Genomic DNA, 20,323 nt, shown 5'->3' with positions numbered 1-20,323 from the left:
ACATGTCCGTCATCATGTAGTCTGCAAGGTAGTCCTTGACAGACAGTTATACACACACACACACACGCTAGAGACAGTCAGGAACAGACGAGATATAGTGGGCTGGTGTGTTGGTTAACTAAACGCATACGGGGAGCGCTGATGTCTGTCTGAACAAAGCCAGATGTCACATACAGTACACCTCTAGCCAACGGTTTGAACATGAGACACATCAGGTTGTTCTGAGACATCCATACACATACAACATGAAGATGCAGCGTATCATCATACAGTCCTGGAGGCCTGTTTAACGAATACATATCCAACTCAGTGGACCATCCAATAAGCAGTCAGCGTCACTCTCCCCAGTCCTTAAACAGGAGATTCAATAGACCTCAGCAGGAGGACATTTTTGCTCCAATTTGCTCCAATGTGTGTTGGCAAACAGGCAAGTAAATCCCTACCATCCACCTCCAACCCACCTCCACATGCCCTCACCCTGCTCCCCTTAAACCTCCAACACTGTAAACACCCTCCTCTTGGGAAGCCTTGTCCAAGCCAAGGCAGAGCACTCCGCTGTGAGCAGGGGAGGTCTGAAAGCAGACATATTCACTTTGAGACATCAAACATTTAACCCATCCTGATTTACACTCTGATGGGTGGGAGTGTTGTGTTCCCTCCCAGGGTTAGGGAGGTGTGTCTGTCTGTCTCTAGCTCGCCACCCCAGTCTCCCCCGGTCTCCCCAGTACGGATGCAGAGCAGGGGTTGCCCTGGCTCCTGGCCCCTCACACAGCCAGGCAGAGGAGAGGTGGGCCTGGATGTCTGACCCTGGAGGTCAGGGTCAATGGCAGGTTTGGCCAGGAGTAATGACAGCCTGCTGTGACCCCCTTTCTCAGTGTGGGTGGGTGCAGCAGCATGTAGTGTATGCTTTGAGCATGGTCCCACTACTGAGTCAGCCAGCGAGGGCACTGTGACCTCTCTCATGGTCCCACTACTGAGTCAGCCAGCGAGGGCACTGTGATCTCTCTCATGGTCCCACTACTAAGTCAGCCAGCGAGGGCACTGTGACCTCTCTCATGGTCCCACTACTGAGTCAGCCAGCGAGGGCACTGTGATCTCTCTCATGGTCCCACTACTAAGTCAGCCAGCGAGGGCACTGTGACCTCTCTCATGGTCCCACTACTAAGTCAGCCAGCGAGGGCACTGTGACCTCTCTCATGGTCCCACTACTAAGTCAGCCTGCGAGGGCACTGTGACCTCTCTCATGGTCCCACTACTAAGTCAGCCAGCGAGGGCACTGTGACCTCCTCTCTCATGGTCCCACTACTAAGTCAGCCAGCGAGGGCACTGTGACCTCTCTCATGGTCCCACTACTAAGTCAGCCAGCGAGGGCACTGTGACCTCTCTCATGGTCCCACTACTGAGTCAGCCAGCGAGGGCACTGTGACCTCTCTCATGGTCCCACTACTAAGTCAGCCAGCGAGGGCACTGTGACCTCCTCTCTCATGGTCCCACTACTAAGTCAGCCAGCGAGGGCACTGTGACCTCTCTCATGGTCCCACTACTAAGTCAGCCAGCGAGGGCACTGTGACCTCTCTCATGGTCCCACTACTAAGTCAGCCAGCGAGGGCACTGTGACCTCTCTCATGGTCCCACTACTAAGTCAGCCAGCGAGGGCACTGTGATCTCTCTCATGGTCCCACTACTAAGTCAGCCAGCGAGGGCACTGTGACCTCTCTCATGGTCCCACTACTGAGTCAGCCAGCGAGGGCACTGTGATCTCTCTCATGGTCCCACTACTAAGTCAGCCAGCGAGGGCACTGTGACCTTCTCTCTCATGGTCCCACTACTAAGTCAGCCAGCGAGGGCACTGTGACCTCCTCTCTCATGGTCCCACTACTAAGTCAGCCAGCGAGGGCACTGTGACCTCTCTCATGGTCCCACTACTAAGTCAGCCAGCGAGGGCACTGTGATCTCTCTCATGGTCCCACTACTGAGTCAGCCAGCGAGGGCACTGTGATCTCTCTCATGGTCCCACTACTAAGTCAGCCAGCGAGGGCACTGTGACCTCCTCTCTCATGGTCCCACTACTGAGTCAGCCAGCGAGGGCACTGTGATCTCTCTCATGGTCCCACTACTGAGTCAGCCAGCGAGGGCACTGTGATCTCTCTCATGGTCCCACTACTAAGTCAGCCAGCGAGGGCACTGTGACCTCCTCTCTCATGGTCCCACTACTGAGTCAGCCAGCGAGGGCTGGAGGAAAAGGAGGAGTGGAGAGAAACCAGGTGTGGAGGTTGTCCAAATAAGGAGGCCTTTCTCCTCTGACACACACACACATACACACACACACACACACGCACACACACACACCACCACACACACGCACACACACACACACACACACACACACAAACACACACAAACACACGCCAGCAGCAGTGGCTCTTTCTACAGGGATGAATGAGAAGGAGCATTATTGAGGACGAGGGAGAGAAAAGTGGAAAACCCTTTCCCAATTAAAGACCCCGAACCCTCAAAGGGATTTGTTCCTGTAATTCCAGGTACCAGCAAAGTGGGCCACAGTCAGAAGATGAAAGGGAAACAGGTGCCACTAACCCAGCTTTGAGGTTTCCTTTACATTAACATGAAGCTGAGGTCAGACTAATCCCTGTGTTAAGAGGATTAGTTACAGGAGGTGCATAAGGGATCCTCGTTAATGGTTTCTCCAATTGATGTAGTGGTTGAATCCCAAATAGGGTGCCATTTGGGACGCAGACTATGTTTATGGGAGGTACCAACACTGAAAATATTCCACCAACCCGGAACCATATATCCCAGATAGATATTGACAGTACTGTAAAGTGTTCCTGAAATCATAGGAGGAAACTGGGACTGGAAACAGAGGTTGGTCCATAAATGTGTCATGCAGACATCTTGTCTGAAGTCTTTTATCAGAGTCATTTGCCTCATTAATGGGCTGCACGCTAACCACTGCATTGTGCCGTATCGCAGCACGTGATTTAGAGTTGACTGGCCACCGCTTATGATGTCTCAGGATGGAAAATGAAAAGACAAGAGAGGATGGGGGGGTCATAATCGACGACATGGCTAGGAGGAAGGACTGGGAAAGTTTTGTCAAAGACACCAGGTGAATTTTTCTTTCCAGTGTTGCACAAATTCAGTGTGGCTCGAAATTGTCCATAAAACAAGTGTCTTGTCGCTTTTAGAAAGATAATTTATCAAGTTGGTTATAAACAATGTATAAACAAAATGTTCAGTTACTGAACTGTGAGTTCCACTGTAGGAGGTAATGGAGGCTATAGAAACAGAATGTCTAGGATGGTATGGTATTTCCAGCATGCTGGTTCTGACGAGACATACACACTGGACATTAATCACTGTCACCCTCTCTTCTGTCTGGGGGTGCTTGGGACGGGCCTCGCACAAAACTACTTATCGTCAAGCCAGCGATAGGCAGAGGGGTAGTTTGGTTCGACACACAAAGTACGCCTGCCTTTAATTGATGCATGATGCTTTATGCTGTCATGCACTTTCATAGTGTTTAACTCTCAAGAAAACATTCAGACCCACTTGTGCTCCCTTCTTTAGTCTGGATGAAGCCTTTGTATTGTCTGAGGCTGAGGACTTGAGACACCTCTCAACTATACAAGCCATGAAACACACTAACTACGTCCCTGTTTTGAAAACGCAGAAAAAGCAGGGCTAGCATCAAAACAGATTTTAAAGTGCCATGCAGTGCTGAGTCTGTGCTGTGGATTTGAACTGATACTGTCTGGTCTGAAAAAGGACAATAGCGTTCCTCTGTGTTTTGTGCTGTGGAAATGTCACCCATTGTGTCTGGCCACTGAACTGTCACTGTACCCGCGATACAGATGTAGGATCTTAATCTGATCACCCTGTTACAGGAGAACTTTCCTGCAATGCAGGACATTTTAAACTTGTAGTGTATTTGAGGTTTAAAAGGTTTCTAAAGTTTGTCATTTTCACATTTCAGATTTGTATCAACCCCTACAAATATTTCCTTTAATCATAATTCACATAATAATTCACATTTCCTGTTGCTGCAGGATCATTTTCCTGCTGTAATAAACTGGCTCAAATTAAGATCCTACATCTGTACATCCGCTCGCCATAGCCAGAGCACTGCTTGGTGTCTAGATACACTGAGCCCTGATAAGAGACTCTGGGGTCTTACTGTAGGGGACATGAATAGAAACTCTTCAGCAAGCGTGGAGGATAACTTGGGTATTTTGGCATCAGACCAATGGATTCCTCTCAACTGCCAAACATAAGGTCATCAAGAGACAAGAGAATAATTCCCCTCAACGTCTGGCTGCTAAGTGTAGTTGGTTCGTCTGTATTAGGCCCAAATTCCATCCTATCCTCTTTATAGTGCATTCCTATGGCAGGGCCCTTAGGGCAGAACCATAACGAATATCCCATTTCACAGCAAGAGGGCTCACATGACCATGGTCTCTGAAATGTGAAATACACTCCAGACAAGTGTGCGTAGGCTACGTGAACTCTATAGGTTATTGGACCCTTTTCCATTTCTATGACAATTCAATATCAGAGTTCCCCAATTCCTGTAGGGGTCCACAGATAGTGAGAAGAGATTGTGTCACACATTAGCCAGAGACATAAAGGGAAAGTGAAGGATGCGGAGAAAAAAAGCTTAGTTGTTGACTTGAATGAAAACAATTGCTTTGAAATTTCAAACAAAAAAGAGATTACAGAAGACATTAAATAAACATGTTGAAAGCTTTGACTAAAATGTGTTACAAGGTTTGTTTAAAAAACAAATTAATCCAAATTGAATGATTCATGAATTTTTTATGATATACCTGACAATTGCTATCAACCCACTACAAGGTCTTATTAGTCTACACAACATAATGGAAACCTTTCAAGATGAGAACAGATTCATCAGGTCTGAAAAATGGCTTTTGATCATGGATGCCAAGAAAATAACATACAAAATAATGTTTCTGTCATCTCTCTGTGTTTCATACATTTCCTTCAATTCGTAAGAGGCTGAATCTATCTCACCAGAGAAAGAATCCAAGCGAACTAAACCCTGCCCCTCTGTCTCTGTATGTGTAGCCCATCTATGCTGTCAAAAAGAGTATGACATTGTTGCCACCCATAGCATTGAATGCAAGGGAAGCCAGTGAGCATTTGACCTCCCTTTATTATTATTACTTAAAATAATAATAGCCAATCAGCGTTGAGCTAAACTGAGTGAGCTCAGTTGTGAATGGTCATGGCACACCTTAAAAAATGTGTCATGGAAAGCCAGTTTGGATTTGGCTTCTAACCAATCACATCACATTAGAAACCAAATGTAATTGACCGAAAACTTGAATTATTGTAACTTGTTGTGTCGGTGTCCTCCGGTTGCTAGCTAGCTAGCTAAAATCCACCCTTTCCTAAATTAGCCATGGATGGAAATAGTGATTTGGACTTGTGGTTTTACTTAAATCTTTGTACTGGCCAATGATTATAATGGCGATTCTGAGCCAACCATACATTCATACATTGTGCCCCTGGAGAGGATGGAAGTTCAACATGTAGCTAGCTAGATGTAGTTGGCTGGCTAATGTTAACTACTTGGCCTGGGGTGTCATTGCCCATGAAAGGAAGTTAGGCTAGCGAGCAAGCATTTTAGCCAGGTGGCCTAGGACAACAACAACTAAAAGTGTGTACTGTATGACAGAGTCATAGACCATTTAGGCATGAACATGAAAGAGGAGGATGGCATTGGCGTTTCTCTACAAGTAGGGTGAGTCAACCTGTGTTTTCTGCTTGCATGCACACACACACACACACACAGAGAGAGAAATCAGTAGCTTGGACAGCCACATCATACTGTATTTAGCTTACGTTGATCGGACTAAATTGTTATTGGTATTTTTTAGTTGTCACTGTATTAGACTAAGCATACTGTAGGTGCTTAGTCTAATCAATAGTTGTTTAGTAGTCCGAAAATGTCGGAAACATTAACTTCCTTGACCGTGCTGTAGGTTATGTAACTGTTTGTTACATGCAATATATTTTGTGGACTTCACTGGACAGATCTTGCTCTCTGGTTTTATGATGAAACAAAGGTGTGGTTGAATTTATTCTGCCACTGTGTCTTATTGTCTCTGCCTTTAGGCCTATATATCACGGTGTCAAGGCATATGAACTAACAGGTTATTAAAGAGCAAATAACGCAATTATCACAACACATAGGTTGTAATATAGCTTTTTTCCCCTGGCTTGGCTTCTGCAGTGATTTTACCCACAAACCACTGCTGCTTTTGATTAACATGCACTTGAATTTAATATTGTTGCATTGATTAAAATGCTGTTGCATACACACACTTTCAATTCGCCAGGGACATATTCCCAATAACAGACCTGCAAACTATCAAACAACTTGCCTGATGACTCAAACTGAAAACTCTGTGTTCGCTACATACCTCAGTCTGAGACTGCCATCGTTGAAGTCATTTGTGGTGACGTCAAAATGAGGGATGTTGTACAAAACAAAGTCATCAGCGATTGGATCATCTCTAACCAATCAGTGTATCAAAGTCAATGATGAATTTTCAAAACGCCACTTTAGCCACGTGTGTTCTGGCTCTGACCCAACTCATCGGTTTCTGGGACCAATCAGAACGGTTAGAATGTTTTGCGTTCTATAAATCATTTGGGAGATACTCCAGACTCATTGCGGAGAAGAAAGTAACATCCGTGAGCGTGGCGTAGCGTTTGGCCGGAGCAAGGAGTTTGGGTAGCCAGGCAACCAAACAACCAATCTAACAAACAAACAGATGATCAATGCCACAAATTGATCCATCAAAAGCAAAGACACAAGGATGGGACCCAAACACAGCACCCCCTAGGGACCAGTTGTCCATCCATCCAAGTTTCACAACTGCCAAAACTGTCACTTAACCCCAAGGTGGTACATTTATCCATGGTTTCAATGTAAAACTCTGATTCTGCCTGCAGCTCAATCTGCCTGCAGCTCAAAGATGAATTTAACCTGGCCTTATGTAACGTTTCTAATCAACACCAAACTGAATATGTGATTCTCCCATCACATTTAGCTGAGCAATATCATTAGGCCCACAGTGTGACTCTCAGCCACTTTTAAGACGGTCTATTTCAATGTGATGATGAGATACAGCGCTATGCACATGAGAACATAAAGACGGAAGAGGGAGGGAAGAACAGAAGATGCTGGAGGGAAGAGGATGGATGCTTAGGATGCCTGCCAAATGGCACCATAATCCCTACATAGCGCACTACTTTTGACAAGAGGCCATAGGGATCCGGTCAAAAATAGTGCACTATGTAGAGAATATGGTGCCATTTGGCACACATACTTCTTACTGTTAATTATTTCATTGCGTTGAAGAGCTTCTGACCAGGGGAGAGGATGTTACTGGGCTAAATTAGCCATCACATGTCACTGGCTCTGGCTGCTCTATCAAGCCACACACAGACACACACACAGGCTGCTCTCTAGCTAGGCAACCGTGAGGACTACATGACAGTCAGCGCTAACACTAATGAGACTATTAAATGTCCCACTGGAAACAGCTAATCACAGACAGTTAATGGACAAATCAGTGATTAAGTGTGGAGTGGCTGTAGCTAACGGCTCTGTTCATAGACGCGGGAAGTAGTTTGGGGGTGGGAGTGCTGCGATTTGCTAGCACCGATGCTACAGACGTCTATTGATCTGCTAATACAGGACTAGTAAAGACCCAGTGCACTACTTTTGTAAAAAAAAAAAAACTGTTTGATTGTTTACCAGCATGAGTAACTTGAGTCTGATAATTATCTATATATTATCACTTTGTTGAAGTGCCTTCGGCAGCGATTACAGCCTCAAGTCTTTATGGGTATGACGCTAAAAGCTTGGCAAACCTGTATTTGGGGAGTTTCTCCAATTCTTCTCTACAGATCCTCTCAAACTCTGTCAGGTTGGATGGGGAGCATCGCTGCACAACTATTTTCAGGTCTCCCCAGAGATGTTCGATCGGGTTCTGGCTGGGCCACTCAAGGACATTCAGAGACTTGTCCCAAAACCACTCCTGCGTTGTCTTGGCTGTGTGCTTACTGTAGGGTCGTTGTCCTGTTGGAAGGTGAACCTTCGCCCCAGTCGGAGGTCTTCTGGAGCAGGTTTTTTATCAAGGATCTCTCTGTACTTTTCTCCATTCATCTTTCCCTCGATCCTGACTAGTCTCCCAGTCCCTGCCACTGAAAAACATCCCCACAGCATGATGCTGCCAACAACATGCTTCACCATAGGGATGGTGCCATGTTTCCTCCAGATGTAACGCTTGGCATTCAGGCCAAAGATTTCAATCTTGGTTTCAACAAACCAGAGAATCTTGTTTCTCATGGTCTGAGAGTTCTTTAGGTGCCTTTTGGCAAACTCCAAGCGGGCTGTCATTGTGCCTTTTACTGAGGAGTGGCTTTCGTTGGTGTCATGGATTCCCCTGGCATTGTTGCTCATTCCGTTCACCAGCTCCGGAGGCCTACATCACTGGCCTTCTAGGCGTCACTGAACTGGATCATTACCACCAACCCTGGACTGTCTTGTCTCATTACGCACACCTGGTTCCCATTTCCCCCTGATTAGTATGGGTATATATGTGCCCTCTGTTCCCCATTGTCCTTGTTGATTATTGTTCCATGTACATTGGTCTTGTGAGTACCTGTGCTCTGTTGTATCGGCTTGTGTGTTACCGTGTTAGTGTGCCCTTGTTATTACGGGTCTCGTCCCGTGTATTTATTAGAGGTTTCCACCTCGCTCTTTGTTTGGGTTACAGCCCTGTGTTTTATGTATATATATATATACGTGTTTGTTTTGGACTTCGTCCCCGTCATGTTCATGACATACGCTATTTTGGGTAGAGAAATAAAACAAAATATTTTCGTATTCCTACGCCTGTCTCCTATCATTATACAACGAGACAGTCGGGCCACTCTACTGTAAAAGCCTGATTGTTATTCTGGAAGGTTCTCCCATCTCCACAGAGGAACTCTGGAGCTCTGTCAGAGTGACCCTCAGGTTCTTGGTCACCTCCCTGACCAAGATCCTTCTTCCCCGATTGCTCAGTTTGGCCGGGCGGCCAGCTCTAGGAAGAGTCTTGGTGTTTCCAAACTTCTTCCATTTAACAATGATGGAGTCCACTGTGTTCGTGGGGACCTTCAATGCTGCAGACAATTTTTGGTAGCCTCCCCCAGTTCTGTGCCTCAACACAATCCTGTTTCGGAGCTCTACAGACAATTCCTTCGACCACATGGCTTGGTTTTTGCTCTGACATGCAACTGTGGGACCTTAAAGACAGGTGTGTGCCTTTCCAAATCATGTCCAATCAATTGAATTTATCATAGGTGGACTCCAATCGAATTGTATAAACATCTCAAGGATGATCCATGGAAACGGGATGCACATGAGCTCAATTTCGAGTCTCATAGTGAAAGGTCTGAATACTTATGTAAATAAGGTATTTCTGTTTTTTATTTGTAATAAATGTGCTAACATTTATAAAAACCTGTTTTTGCATTGTCATTATGGGGTATTGTGTGTAGATGATCTCACCATCACGGTTGACAACTCCCTTGTGTCCTCCTCCCAGAGTGCTAAGAACCTTGGCGTGATCCTGGACAGCACCCAGTGGTTCTCCACTAACATCAAGGCGGTGACCCGATCCTGTAGGTTCATGCTCTACAACATTCGCAGAGTACGACCCTGCCTCACACAGGAAGCGACGCAGGTCCTAATCCAGGCACTTGTCATCTCCCGTCTGGATTACTGCAACTCGCTGTTGGCTGGGCTCCCTGCCTGTGCCATTAAACCCCTACAACTCATCCAGAACGCCGCAGCCCGTCTGGTGTTCAACCTTCCCAAGTTCTCTCACGTCACCCCGCTCCTCCGCTCTCTCCACTGGCTTCCAGTTGAAGCTCGCATCCGCTACAAGACCATGGTGCTTGCCTACGGAGCTGTGAGGGGAACGGCACCTCCATACCTTCAGGCTCTGATCAGGCCCTACACCCAAACAAGGGCGCTGCGTTCATCCACCTCTGGCCTGCTGGCCCCCCTACCTCTGAGGAAGCACGGTTCCCGCTCAGCCCAGTCCAAACTGTTCGCTGCTCTGGCACCCCAATGGTGGAACAAGCTCCCTCACGACGCCAGGACAGCGGAGTCAATCACCACCTTCCGGAGACACCTGAAACCCCACCTCTTTAAGGAGTACCTGGGATAGGATAAAGTAATCCTTCTAACCCCCCCCCCTTAAAAGATTTAGATGCACTATTGTAAAGTGGTTGTTCCACTGGATATCATAAGGTGAATGCACCAATTTGTAAGTCGCTCTGGATAAGAGCGTCTGCTAAATGACTTAAATGTAAATGTAAATGTAAAAATGTAGATTGATTAATATTTTTATTTAATCGATTTTAGAATAAGGCTGTAACGTAACAAAATGTGGAAAAAGTCCAGAGGTCTGAATACATTCCAAATGCACTGTATTTCTATGTGTGAATTGAAATGGTCTATTCATTCCTATTACATTTTAGTAGACATTCTTATCCAGAGCAACTTGCAGTAGTCCCCTGTGGGAATCAAACCCACAACCCTAGTGTTGTAAGCGCCATGCTCCTCCAACTGAGCCACATCATCACATCATCACAAACCACTTGATATCTCAATGTACTCAATTACTGTATTGGTCATTGTTTTTCTTCATGGTGATGGAAAGTCTACTGGTACAAACCTAGATGACCAGCCTATGTACAATACACTAATGTACATTTACATTAAGAGGTTTGTAAGGATGGTAATTTAATACTGCACAAAAAGTGGTTGTTTTCCATGTTATTTGATCAAGAAAAATATTGAATTTGATGAGGATGTTTTGGGTCTTTGACCATAACTTGGCACCTTTTGATGTAAATGTTTGATGACAGGGTTTTGTTCTTTCTGGATTCCATTAGAATTACAATCACAGAGCAAGGGCAAGGGCAATGGAACTCTTACAATTCCAACTACTGAATCCTGCTAAATACTTCTCTTAATTATTCAACTAACTTTTTTGCCAAAGCTAAGTTCCTAAAAAATCCCACGCTACAGACCTCTATACCAGTCCACTAACAAAGGACTAGTAAAGGACTAGTAAAGGACTAGTAAAGGCCGAATGCACTACTTTTGTGAGAAAAAAATGTTATGTATTTTTTTTTATGTTAATTTTTTAGTGGGTGCTGCAGCACCCTCAGCACCCCTACTTCCCGTGGCTATGGCTCTGTTTACAAACCCTGTGTTATTGGACTGAGAAAAGGAAGAGGGCAAAACAGCTTCTTCTTACCAGCGACTGTAAATGACAATCAGATTAGGATAGTATATGCTCCCCCTTCCACAAAATATAGAAGCTGAGAACCCAGATCCTACAACAAGGGTTGCAAAGCTACTCGTAATTTACCAAAGTTACCGGAATCTAAAGTCCTTTTTGTAAGTAACAGAAAATCGGGCCACTAGATGTCTTGAAAGACACAAATTCTGGTGGTTTACTTCTCATGTCTCCAGTAATATACCTTCCCAACCAAACCGACAGCTATTCACTGTTAGAGGCTTCTTTACCTATGGCAAGTCTAAAAGGAAAGGAATAGGATTTGTATTGAGTGAGAGTGCATTTCCACTTTCACAAAGGACCTGTTCCTACGAGACATTGACCCTGGGCTAAAGGCCTCAAGACTGAAACCTCAAAGGGGCTATGGAGAGGAGAGAGACAGCCTCAGAGGCCTACACGCACACACAGCTCGTCACACACAGGGACAGTCAGAAAGAGCTCCTTCTTGAATACAGGGGTATTAAATCACTGGAGCAGGGACAATGTTTCCACCATCACCACAAAGCCTCTAACACCCATCTCCTACCACAGTCCTCTGGGTCGCCTGTTGCTCTCAAAGAGCCCCTTCCTAAAGCTTTTTTTGGGGGGGGTTCACCATTTCAATATGTATCCACGGCATCAATGGGAAAAGTGTTCCTCCCCCACAATGGCCAAATCAACTGTGGGAGTGTTTCCTGCCTCACCCCTCTTTCTTTCTGCTCCTCATTGAGGCCTTGTTGGGCTGGACAGAGCTGTGAGCGATGGGACATAAAAGCCTTCACGTCCGCCTCACATACAACTACAGCTGGCCCTCCTTTAACAGCGGGGGGGGGGGGGGGGGGGGGGGGGGGTGATGGACAGAAATGTAATAACAAAAGCTGAAAGAATTCATAGAGAGTTGTCCAACAATAAAAGCATATCATCAATACATAATATATATGATCAGTTGATGTTTGGATGGCATACATACACTATAGTGTACCTTCAAGACTATAAACAAACCTAAACAAACAGATGTGTGTGTGTGTGTGTGTGTGTGTGTGTGTGTGTGTGTGTGTGTGTGTGTGTTATAAATTGTTGACCAGACTGTCATTCAACTGAATTTCAGGACTTAAAAATATAAATGTTTTACTTCCAGACTTTAAGTAGCCATTGTCTTCTCTTCCTTCTCCAATAACAACAACAATAAGGAGGGGAGGAGGAGGAAAATAACAACAACAACAACAACAATAAGGAGGGGAGGAGGAGGAAAATAACAACAACAACAACAACAATAAGGAGGGGAGGAGGAGGAAAATAACAACAACAATAAGGAGGGGAGGAGGAGGAAAATAACAACAACAATAAGACAAAGTGAGCCTGTTCACTCGCATCAAGCATTAATTAGCGGTTGTAGATAGTAGCGACCATATCGGATTTCACAGGCTGGTGGTGCTGGCTGGTGGTGCTGGCTGGTGGTGCTGGCTGGTGCAGCGAACCACAGAGACCAGGTTACACACTAGGGATGTGTCTCAAATGGAGCCCTATTCCCTATATAGTGAACTATATTTGCCCTGGTTAAAATGACTGCACTGTATAGGGAATAGGGTGACATTTGGGACACACACAGAGACAAACACACCAAGCACACAGTATTTAAACACAATGACCACCATAGGTCCTGAGAGATTGAATGGGTCCAGTCAGAGTCCAGACAGATTTCATAGAATAATTCATTCACATCCATTCACTCTGTGCGAGCAACCTCCCCACCCAGAGAGAAACGCTATGCAGGCTATTCCTTTGCTCTCTAGTATAGATTGTCTTGTGTTAACAATCATTTTTCATCCACTCAACACTCTACCCTCACTTCCTTATTCCCATGAAACCTAACAAAAGTAATTGACTGAAATGTACCCTGTATTTTGCTGGCAACGTGACAAAAACACAATAGTCTGAGCTATCCTAGAACAGGAGCTCCGGAGCCTTTATTTTTACCTCCTTAATGGCAAGTGAAATAATGAATCAAACAGGCAACAGGTCCCAGCTATCACTCTGCTAAATAGGACCTTTCCATTATGTTTGCTTTCCCCATCACATGAAAGATCTAGGGCTCTGCTCGGCAGGCCACAACGGCACCAGTATTATTCCTGTCAACTGGCAGCAGGGGAAATAGATGGTGTTTTCAGACAGAGAGGCAGAGGAAGAGAAAGAGAGAGAGAGAGCGAGAGAGAGAGGGAGAGAGAGAGAGAGAGAGAGAGAGAGAGAGAGAGAGAGAGAGAGAGAGAGAGAGAGAGAGAGAGAGAGAGAGAGAGAGAGAGAGAGAGAGAGAGAGAGAGAGAGAGGAGAGAGAGAGAGAGAGGAGAGAGAGAGAGAGGGAGAGAGAGAGAGAGAGAGAGAGAGAGAGAGAGAGAGAGAGAGAGAGAGAGAGAGAGAGAAAGAGAGAGAGAGATGGCTTTGAGGCAGAGAGAGTTGAGAGCACAAGGAGTCGGGGACACTAACCTGTCCTTCTCACCCTAAATTAGCCCCATGACAATCCCCATCAGGGAGGGAACCTATCATCAACACCAGGTGACAAACAAACAGCTATCTCCAGATAGATAGCAAGATGAAGGAGGGGACTTCACAAGTCAATGTGCCTCCAGCTATTATTCCAATGTATTTACTTGACTGTTTGTGTTCATGCACGCTCACACGCACGCACGCACGCACACACACACACACACACACACAAACACACACACACACACAGACACGGTCGGAATATTACTGCATGGTCGGAACTAGAAGCACAAGCATTTCGCTACACTCGCATTAACATCTGCTAACCATATGTATGTGACAAATACATTTGATTTGATTTGACACACACACACGCACACACACATTTTTGGATCCAACACTAATACCACCAAACACACCAGAGAGATGTTTTCTCTGAAAAGCCATGTGGGGTGCTACATAGTCTGGGTTTTCTGGTGAGCACCAACCCAATTACCACATGAACTGAGTCCAACTTTTAAAGGATAGATCACTGTCCTTTCACTTTGCCTCCAATGGTCCACAGCCCTGAACAAAGATCAACATGCAAAACCAAACTCCACAGACTGGAAAGGGAAGGAGGTACATCACATCCAGACAGCCTTACAGCAGTTCTGAGGGCATCTTTAAGTCAAAGCATGGCATTGGCAGGTTGCTTTGAAAGCAGTGGTGTCCTTCACTCAAAATTCCACCAGTGTAAAAGCGTAGAATATGTAAACAACTTCTCTGTGCCAAGTGACAGATCAATAGTTGAGGTGTTATCTAGCTCTGCTTATTATTGTCAAGATTCATTGCTGACAGAACAACTCAGGGGCAATCTTATTATGAATCTGTCTGTATAGCAGCAGGAGGCCTCTAGAATGCCAATGTTTGACTATTCAGTAATGATTTGAGAAAAATAACACTGGCATAACGTTATTATGTGGAGACCCTATGAATGTAGTTCAATCAATGTCATTAAATTGTGGGCCCAACATTTTTTTTGTATCACATTCTCACATCAACATTAGCTGGCAGCTGTAGATAAAGTGGTTGCATGCATATGAAATGGTGCTAAAGGTGATAGGAGTAACAGAGGAAGTCTCTGAACGCTTTTAAAGCCCCCCTGCGTGCACTGTACCTCTCTTCAAGTACAGAACACCAGACCAGAAACTGCACTGTATAGTCTCTGTTATCTCCTCTGGCTCTGACATACGCACTCTCTCTTCTCCACCATCCAGAGGTCAGGATTATATTGAGCATGGGCTGCGTCTGATATAGGGCTCTGGTCAAAAGTAGCGCACTAAATAGGGAATAGGGTGCCATTTTAGACGCATAGGCTCTGGTCAAAAGTAATGAACTAAATAGGGAATAGGGTGCCATTTCAGACGCATCCACGGTGTCCTTTTTTCCTATCCTGGTAGGCCTAATATCTACAGACGGCCGGTTGGTCAGATCAAGTTCCTCGATCTGTCTGCAGTAAACTTTTATCACAGTTGTTCCCTCTCATTTGATGCGCTGACCACCGACGTCAGAAATAATCCATATATCAAGGCCTTAATAAATATGCACTCTTAAAACTTTGATCAGGGCCATCGACTCATTATTCCACCCATCAGACTTATTAATGAACATAAATCATTTATGCTGATATCAGATGCCTTTTGACTTCGCCCTTCCCCCCTATATAATGATAGATATGTGGACGCCATGGTTACACAGACCACCACTATAGTCATCTGTCCACAAAGCTTTGGTGTGTATTAGTCTCAAAGAGAATCTTTGTTCAGTACCCCCACCAACCAAGAACTGTCAAGGGCACTCATAAGTTCATCAAAGATGAAAACCTTTTTTATATTTGAAAGGACGGACTCGGGAACCTAAGACAGCACTTGAATTAATGTCCGTCCGTGTAGGGGTTTGTATGAATATTAATTGAGTAGGCAGCACATTTGTTCAGGGCATGGTGTTGTAAAGACGCTGAACAAGTTTCCATCCCAACAAGCTTCCATCCCAACAAGCTTCCATCCCAAATGGCAACCTATTCCCTTCATAGTGCACTACTTTTGACCAGATTTGGTCAAATATAATGCACTATAAGTGCAACAGCGTGCCATTTGGTGTGCACATCAAATTAGAATATTTGTTTTCTCAGGGCCAACTGGAGACTGGAAACATCACCCTGGTCTCATTACAGGAGTGTCAGGTGGAAGACACAGTGAACATCTCCAGGTTTGAGTAACAAGGATTAGATAGAATCATATCAGAAAAAAAGCAATGTGAGCAATCTTAGAGTAGGCAGTGTTATGTCACGTGCAACACTGTGGGACTGACAAAGAAGCTGTCAGCAGAGCAGTATGCTTCCCATTAGTTCCCTGGTGCAGTGACTGTTTCCCAATGCTATTGTGAATGGCTGGAAAATCCCTTTGTATTGTTACTGACACACGGTCTATACAAAAGTTGACGACAGGACTGTGTAAGATAGAAACAAATTCTCAACATTCATGTGCTTGAGGTAGACTATAATGAAAGTGAGTATCCAAGGGTATAATATAAACACGAAAGTAATAAGTCAATAATAAAAGTCAATAATAATACCGTAATAATAAACGCGATACAACCAAGCGCATTGCAATGCCGGTACCAGTGGACTGCAGACACGGATGTGCGCAAACACCATGCTAAGATTGTGGAAAAACAAACCCAATTTAAACAGTCATCATGAGCTTGGAGTCATATAGCAACTAATTGGTTGCTATGGACCTACTGAACATGTATATCTAATTACAATCAATGTAATTTTATGTCAGACTTCTGAGTACCGACTGACTACTGATAAACTAACTGCTCACGGGCTGAAATATATTTGACATGCAGATATCTTGAACAACATTCAACAGTGCAGCTGCAATCCATTTAGAGAAACAGATGTGTTGGCAGAGGTTGCATAGACAAACCGGCGGGGAGTAAACGATAAACCTCGGATTTCGGTGCTGTCAGATAGCCTCTCATTGTTCTCACTCTATAGCCCAACAAAACAACTTTTTTTCGCGACAGTATTTCAGGCCCAAGGAATAAGTGATATATATATTATTTAAATATAATAGCATAAGAAAATATGACAGGCTAATGCAGTTGGTAAAGTATTTTAGTATTCTCTCTCTCTTTCTCTCTCAGCTGCCTGTAGGTTCTCCAGCTGTGCAGCGTCGCTGAACACTGCCCTCTATCGCTCTCTAAAAATGTACAATCCTAAACGGCATTTAATACCAATTTTGAAATGAGCCTTGAACTTGATAAAGGAATCTGTTGGTGTTTCAGCATAGTCTTGATTATTTACCGTTTCTCTGTTGAGTTGTGTTGTAATAACTGAAGTAATTCTATGTTATTCTACGCAATGTGGTCGCAGGGTGAACATGGTTTACAGAATAGAAGTGTCTGAGATGCGTAAAGGGAAGAGAGACTTCACCTACCACCAGAATCAATGCTATTCATAACTCGGCCTTTGATTGTATTCGTTTAATGTTCATAATTTCGACATCCTAATAATGAATCAACTTCACATCATGTAGCAATAAGGGAATAAGGGGATGCTAATTCGCGGTCGCTTTTTGATTTAATGTTCTCTATGAGAAAACGACTACTATTATCTCAGCTTTACAGCAAAATCTGTACGCTGTAAAACTGATATTCAACCTGGTGTCAGCGAGATGACAGTAGAAATAAATATTGAATATTATCATCCACATTCAACCTGGCACCTACAATAACCGTTGCGCAAGACGAAAGAAAATGGGACAACCAGTGCAAGGTCTATTCTCCAAGCGGCATGAGTCATTTCAATGTTATTTTATGTCACCACTATTCTAAGTTGTTTAAGAAACAGACATGTCTAATCACAGGACAAAAGAGAATATAAAGAAAAAGACAAATAAAAAGCTGATCTGGACAGTAGCCTACCATGTGGGAACTACATCTGTCTAACTCACCTCACTCCACGGGTCCTGATTACGGACAGCACAACACAAGTAAGTTTGTAACAGTGGAAATGTGGCGGTAGGTTCCTGCGGCCCCAGAAATGCCTCTGATCCTCGGCTGGAACGTGATTAGAAAGTAAAGCTGAAGCGGTATAAAAGAACCGCTAACTGCTCTGAATAAATATGCGATATTATGGAACAAACTACGACGCCAACAGAGCCCTCTATTCAAGGTATGGTAAAATGGACAAAATAAGAGCCACCCAGAAATACTGATATATCTAAGTAATAACATTTGTGAACTGAAACTTCAAATGAATCTTATGCTGAATGGTTTAGATGTAAAATGGGAAAACGGTGCTCAATATAGGCTATTCTATCCCTTATAAATTGACCAAATGTGTGTTTTATGCCTTATCTATAACTATTACCATTTTTGGACAGGATACTCACTTCAGAATAAAAGGCTAAAGATTATAAAGTGATTTCTATATTTCCTTTTAAAAGTTACATATAAATATAATTACTATTGTAAATTGTAGTAGATTCAGTAGAGCCATCTGCAAATATTTAAATACAACCAAGGGATGCAATTGAACCGTCCAATAGATCAATTAAATTGTATTCTTACCTTTGATGTTTTTTCCAACTTGTTCGAAATGTCACGCAAAACTCGAGGGCTCAACTTGATTCGTCAGGCTACCTCATTGGAAGTGTATCTCCTCTCTTCGATGTGTCGCTCACAGAACGACCTGCGCTGGTTACTGCGTTCTCTCTGTGATTTGGATGCTAGTACAAGGACCATCGCAACTCCAACTGAGAGGGGTGTACAAGAGAGAATTTGCATTTTAAAAAAACAAGCGCGTAAAGTACTTGGAGTATTGAGTAAGGGCTTGTGAGGTATTGCCCCACTGTTCTATAGCCTTATAATAAACTTCATTGACATGACTTATTTCATTATTATCTGGTGATGTGATGTAGAAGTTAATTTCAGATTTTAAGTTTGACTAGTTCAGAGTGGTGTGACTGGCCATTCCCGCCACTGGCACAGGTTGAGAGCAGTTCATGACACCTCCTTATCAAACTGGCTTTCCAGATGTGGATCTTTGGTTGGGTGATGTTCCCATGTATTTGCAAATAAATAACATAGGCCCTAGCAACATTGCATTTAAATAGACACTGTACTACAATGTGATGAGAGGTGCATGCTGCAACTAGCTCTCACAGTCTCACGTCAGAATTAGACGTTCATCCATGTTTCTCAAAAGTCTAATTCTGACGTGTTACCTTTATTTAACCAGGTAGGCTAGTTGAGAACAAGTTCTCATTTGCAACTGCGACCTGGCCAAGATAAAGCAAAGCAGTTCGACACATACAACAACACAGAGTTACACATGGAATAAACAAACATACAGTCAATAATACAGTAGAAAAATCTATATACAGCATGTGCAAATGAGGTAGGATAAGAGAGGTAAGGCAATACATAGGCCATGGTGGCAAATTAATTACAATATAGCAATTAAACATTGGAATGGTAGATGTGCAGAAGATGAATGTGCAAGTTGAGATACTGGGGTGCAAAGGAGCAAGATACATAAATAAATAAATAAATAAATACAGTATGGGGATGTGGTAGCTGGATGGGCTATTTACAGATGAGCTATGTTCAGGTGCAGTGATCTGTGAGCTGCTCTGACAGCTGGTGCTTCATTTAGTTTAGGCATTAACTCAGAATATTTAAGGTTAAAGTTACGTTTAGGCATTAACTTAGACATCTAAAGGTTAGGCATTAACTCCAGAATGGTTAAGGTAAGGGTTAACGTCAACCTGCCTGCAATCAATGCCTGCAATGCCAACTATATCCTCCAAAACTACATTTCCTAAGCAGCTTTGCGGGCTGCTCAAGAATCCGTGGAAAACCGATTGCGCGTGCGTATCCAGACGTGGCAACGGCATCATGGCTTCTTGGAACCGCTACGGGAGTCGGATGAGAGAGCTGAAAATGTACACATTCGTCTTCTTGGTAAGTTGTTTGTGAATTATATACAGAGACACCGATGAGCCTAATGTTTTAATTACATGTATTTTATTTTTTATTAAACCTGCAAACGCCTGCGTGTCTTTTCCGCGTCTTCGTGAAGCAGCCAAAGTTGACAGCACGGCCTTAGCAATTTTAAATCAGAGGCTGAACTTGAGACTCAAAAATAGCCTAAGCCTAAAAAAACAAGTGAATATAGTATATCTTGCATCTCGCCGTAGTTACACACCGACATTCGCCTACATTTCATATTATTTGATCAAAACGTCCTCGTGAATAGACTACCAGCAGAAGGCATCTAGTGTCCCTCCCGAGAATGTATATTGAAATCCTTTGAGAACGCAAAATGAACCTGGTTGGACAGAGACTTGAAAATAATCAACGGTTATTCCGCATAATCTACAATATAAACCAATCAA

The 20,323-nt window shown here is 44.0% G+C and overlaps 2 protein-coding genes across 8 annotated transcripts in view; one reads left to right on the top strand and one right to left on the bottom strand.

Annotated features, from left to right (window-relative positions):
- LOC115155608 (semaphorin-5B) overlaps positions 1-18,672 on the bottom strand; it is a 311,769-nt gene extending 293,097 nt beyond the window's left edge. For 4 of the 7 annotated variants that reach the window (XM_029702382.1, XM_029702385.1, XM_029702386.1 and 1 more), the window contains exon 1: positions 18,495-18,670. The gene's annotated coding sequence lies outside the window, so the exon portion shown is untranslated. Of the gene's footprint in view, positions 1-17,875; positions 18,191-18,494 lie in introns of those variants that run through there. The other 3 variants (XM_029702384.1, XM_029702388.1, XM_029702383.1) reach the window with 3 other exon arrangements.
- A 1,112-nt stretch (positions 18,673-19,784) lies between these two features.
- LOC115155604 (protein disulfide-isomerase A5) overlaps positions 19,785-20,323 on the top strand; it is a 54,884-nt gene continuing 54,345 nt past the window's right edge. Inside the window, exon 1 of the mRNA XM_029702377.1 lies at positions 19,785-19,889. Coding sequence (XP_029558237.1) covers positions 19,824-19,889 — 66 coding nt within the window. The 5' untranslated portion in view covers positions 19,785-19,823. The remainder of the gene's footprint in view (positions 19,890-20,323) is intronic.

The sequence above is a fragment of the Salmo trutta genome, chromosome 20 (genome assembly GCF_901001165.1).
Source record: "Salmo trutta chromosome 20, fSalTru1.1, whole genome shotgun sequence".
Taxonomy (NCBI): Eukaryota; Metazoa; Chordata; class Actinopteri; order Salmoniformes; family Salmonidae; genus Salmo; species Salmo trutta.
The sequence above is the reverse complement of the archived record's forward strand: the minus strand, read 5'-3'. Positions and strand labels throughout refer to the sequence as shown.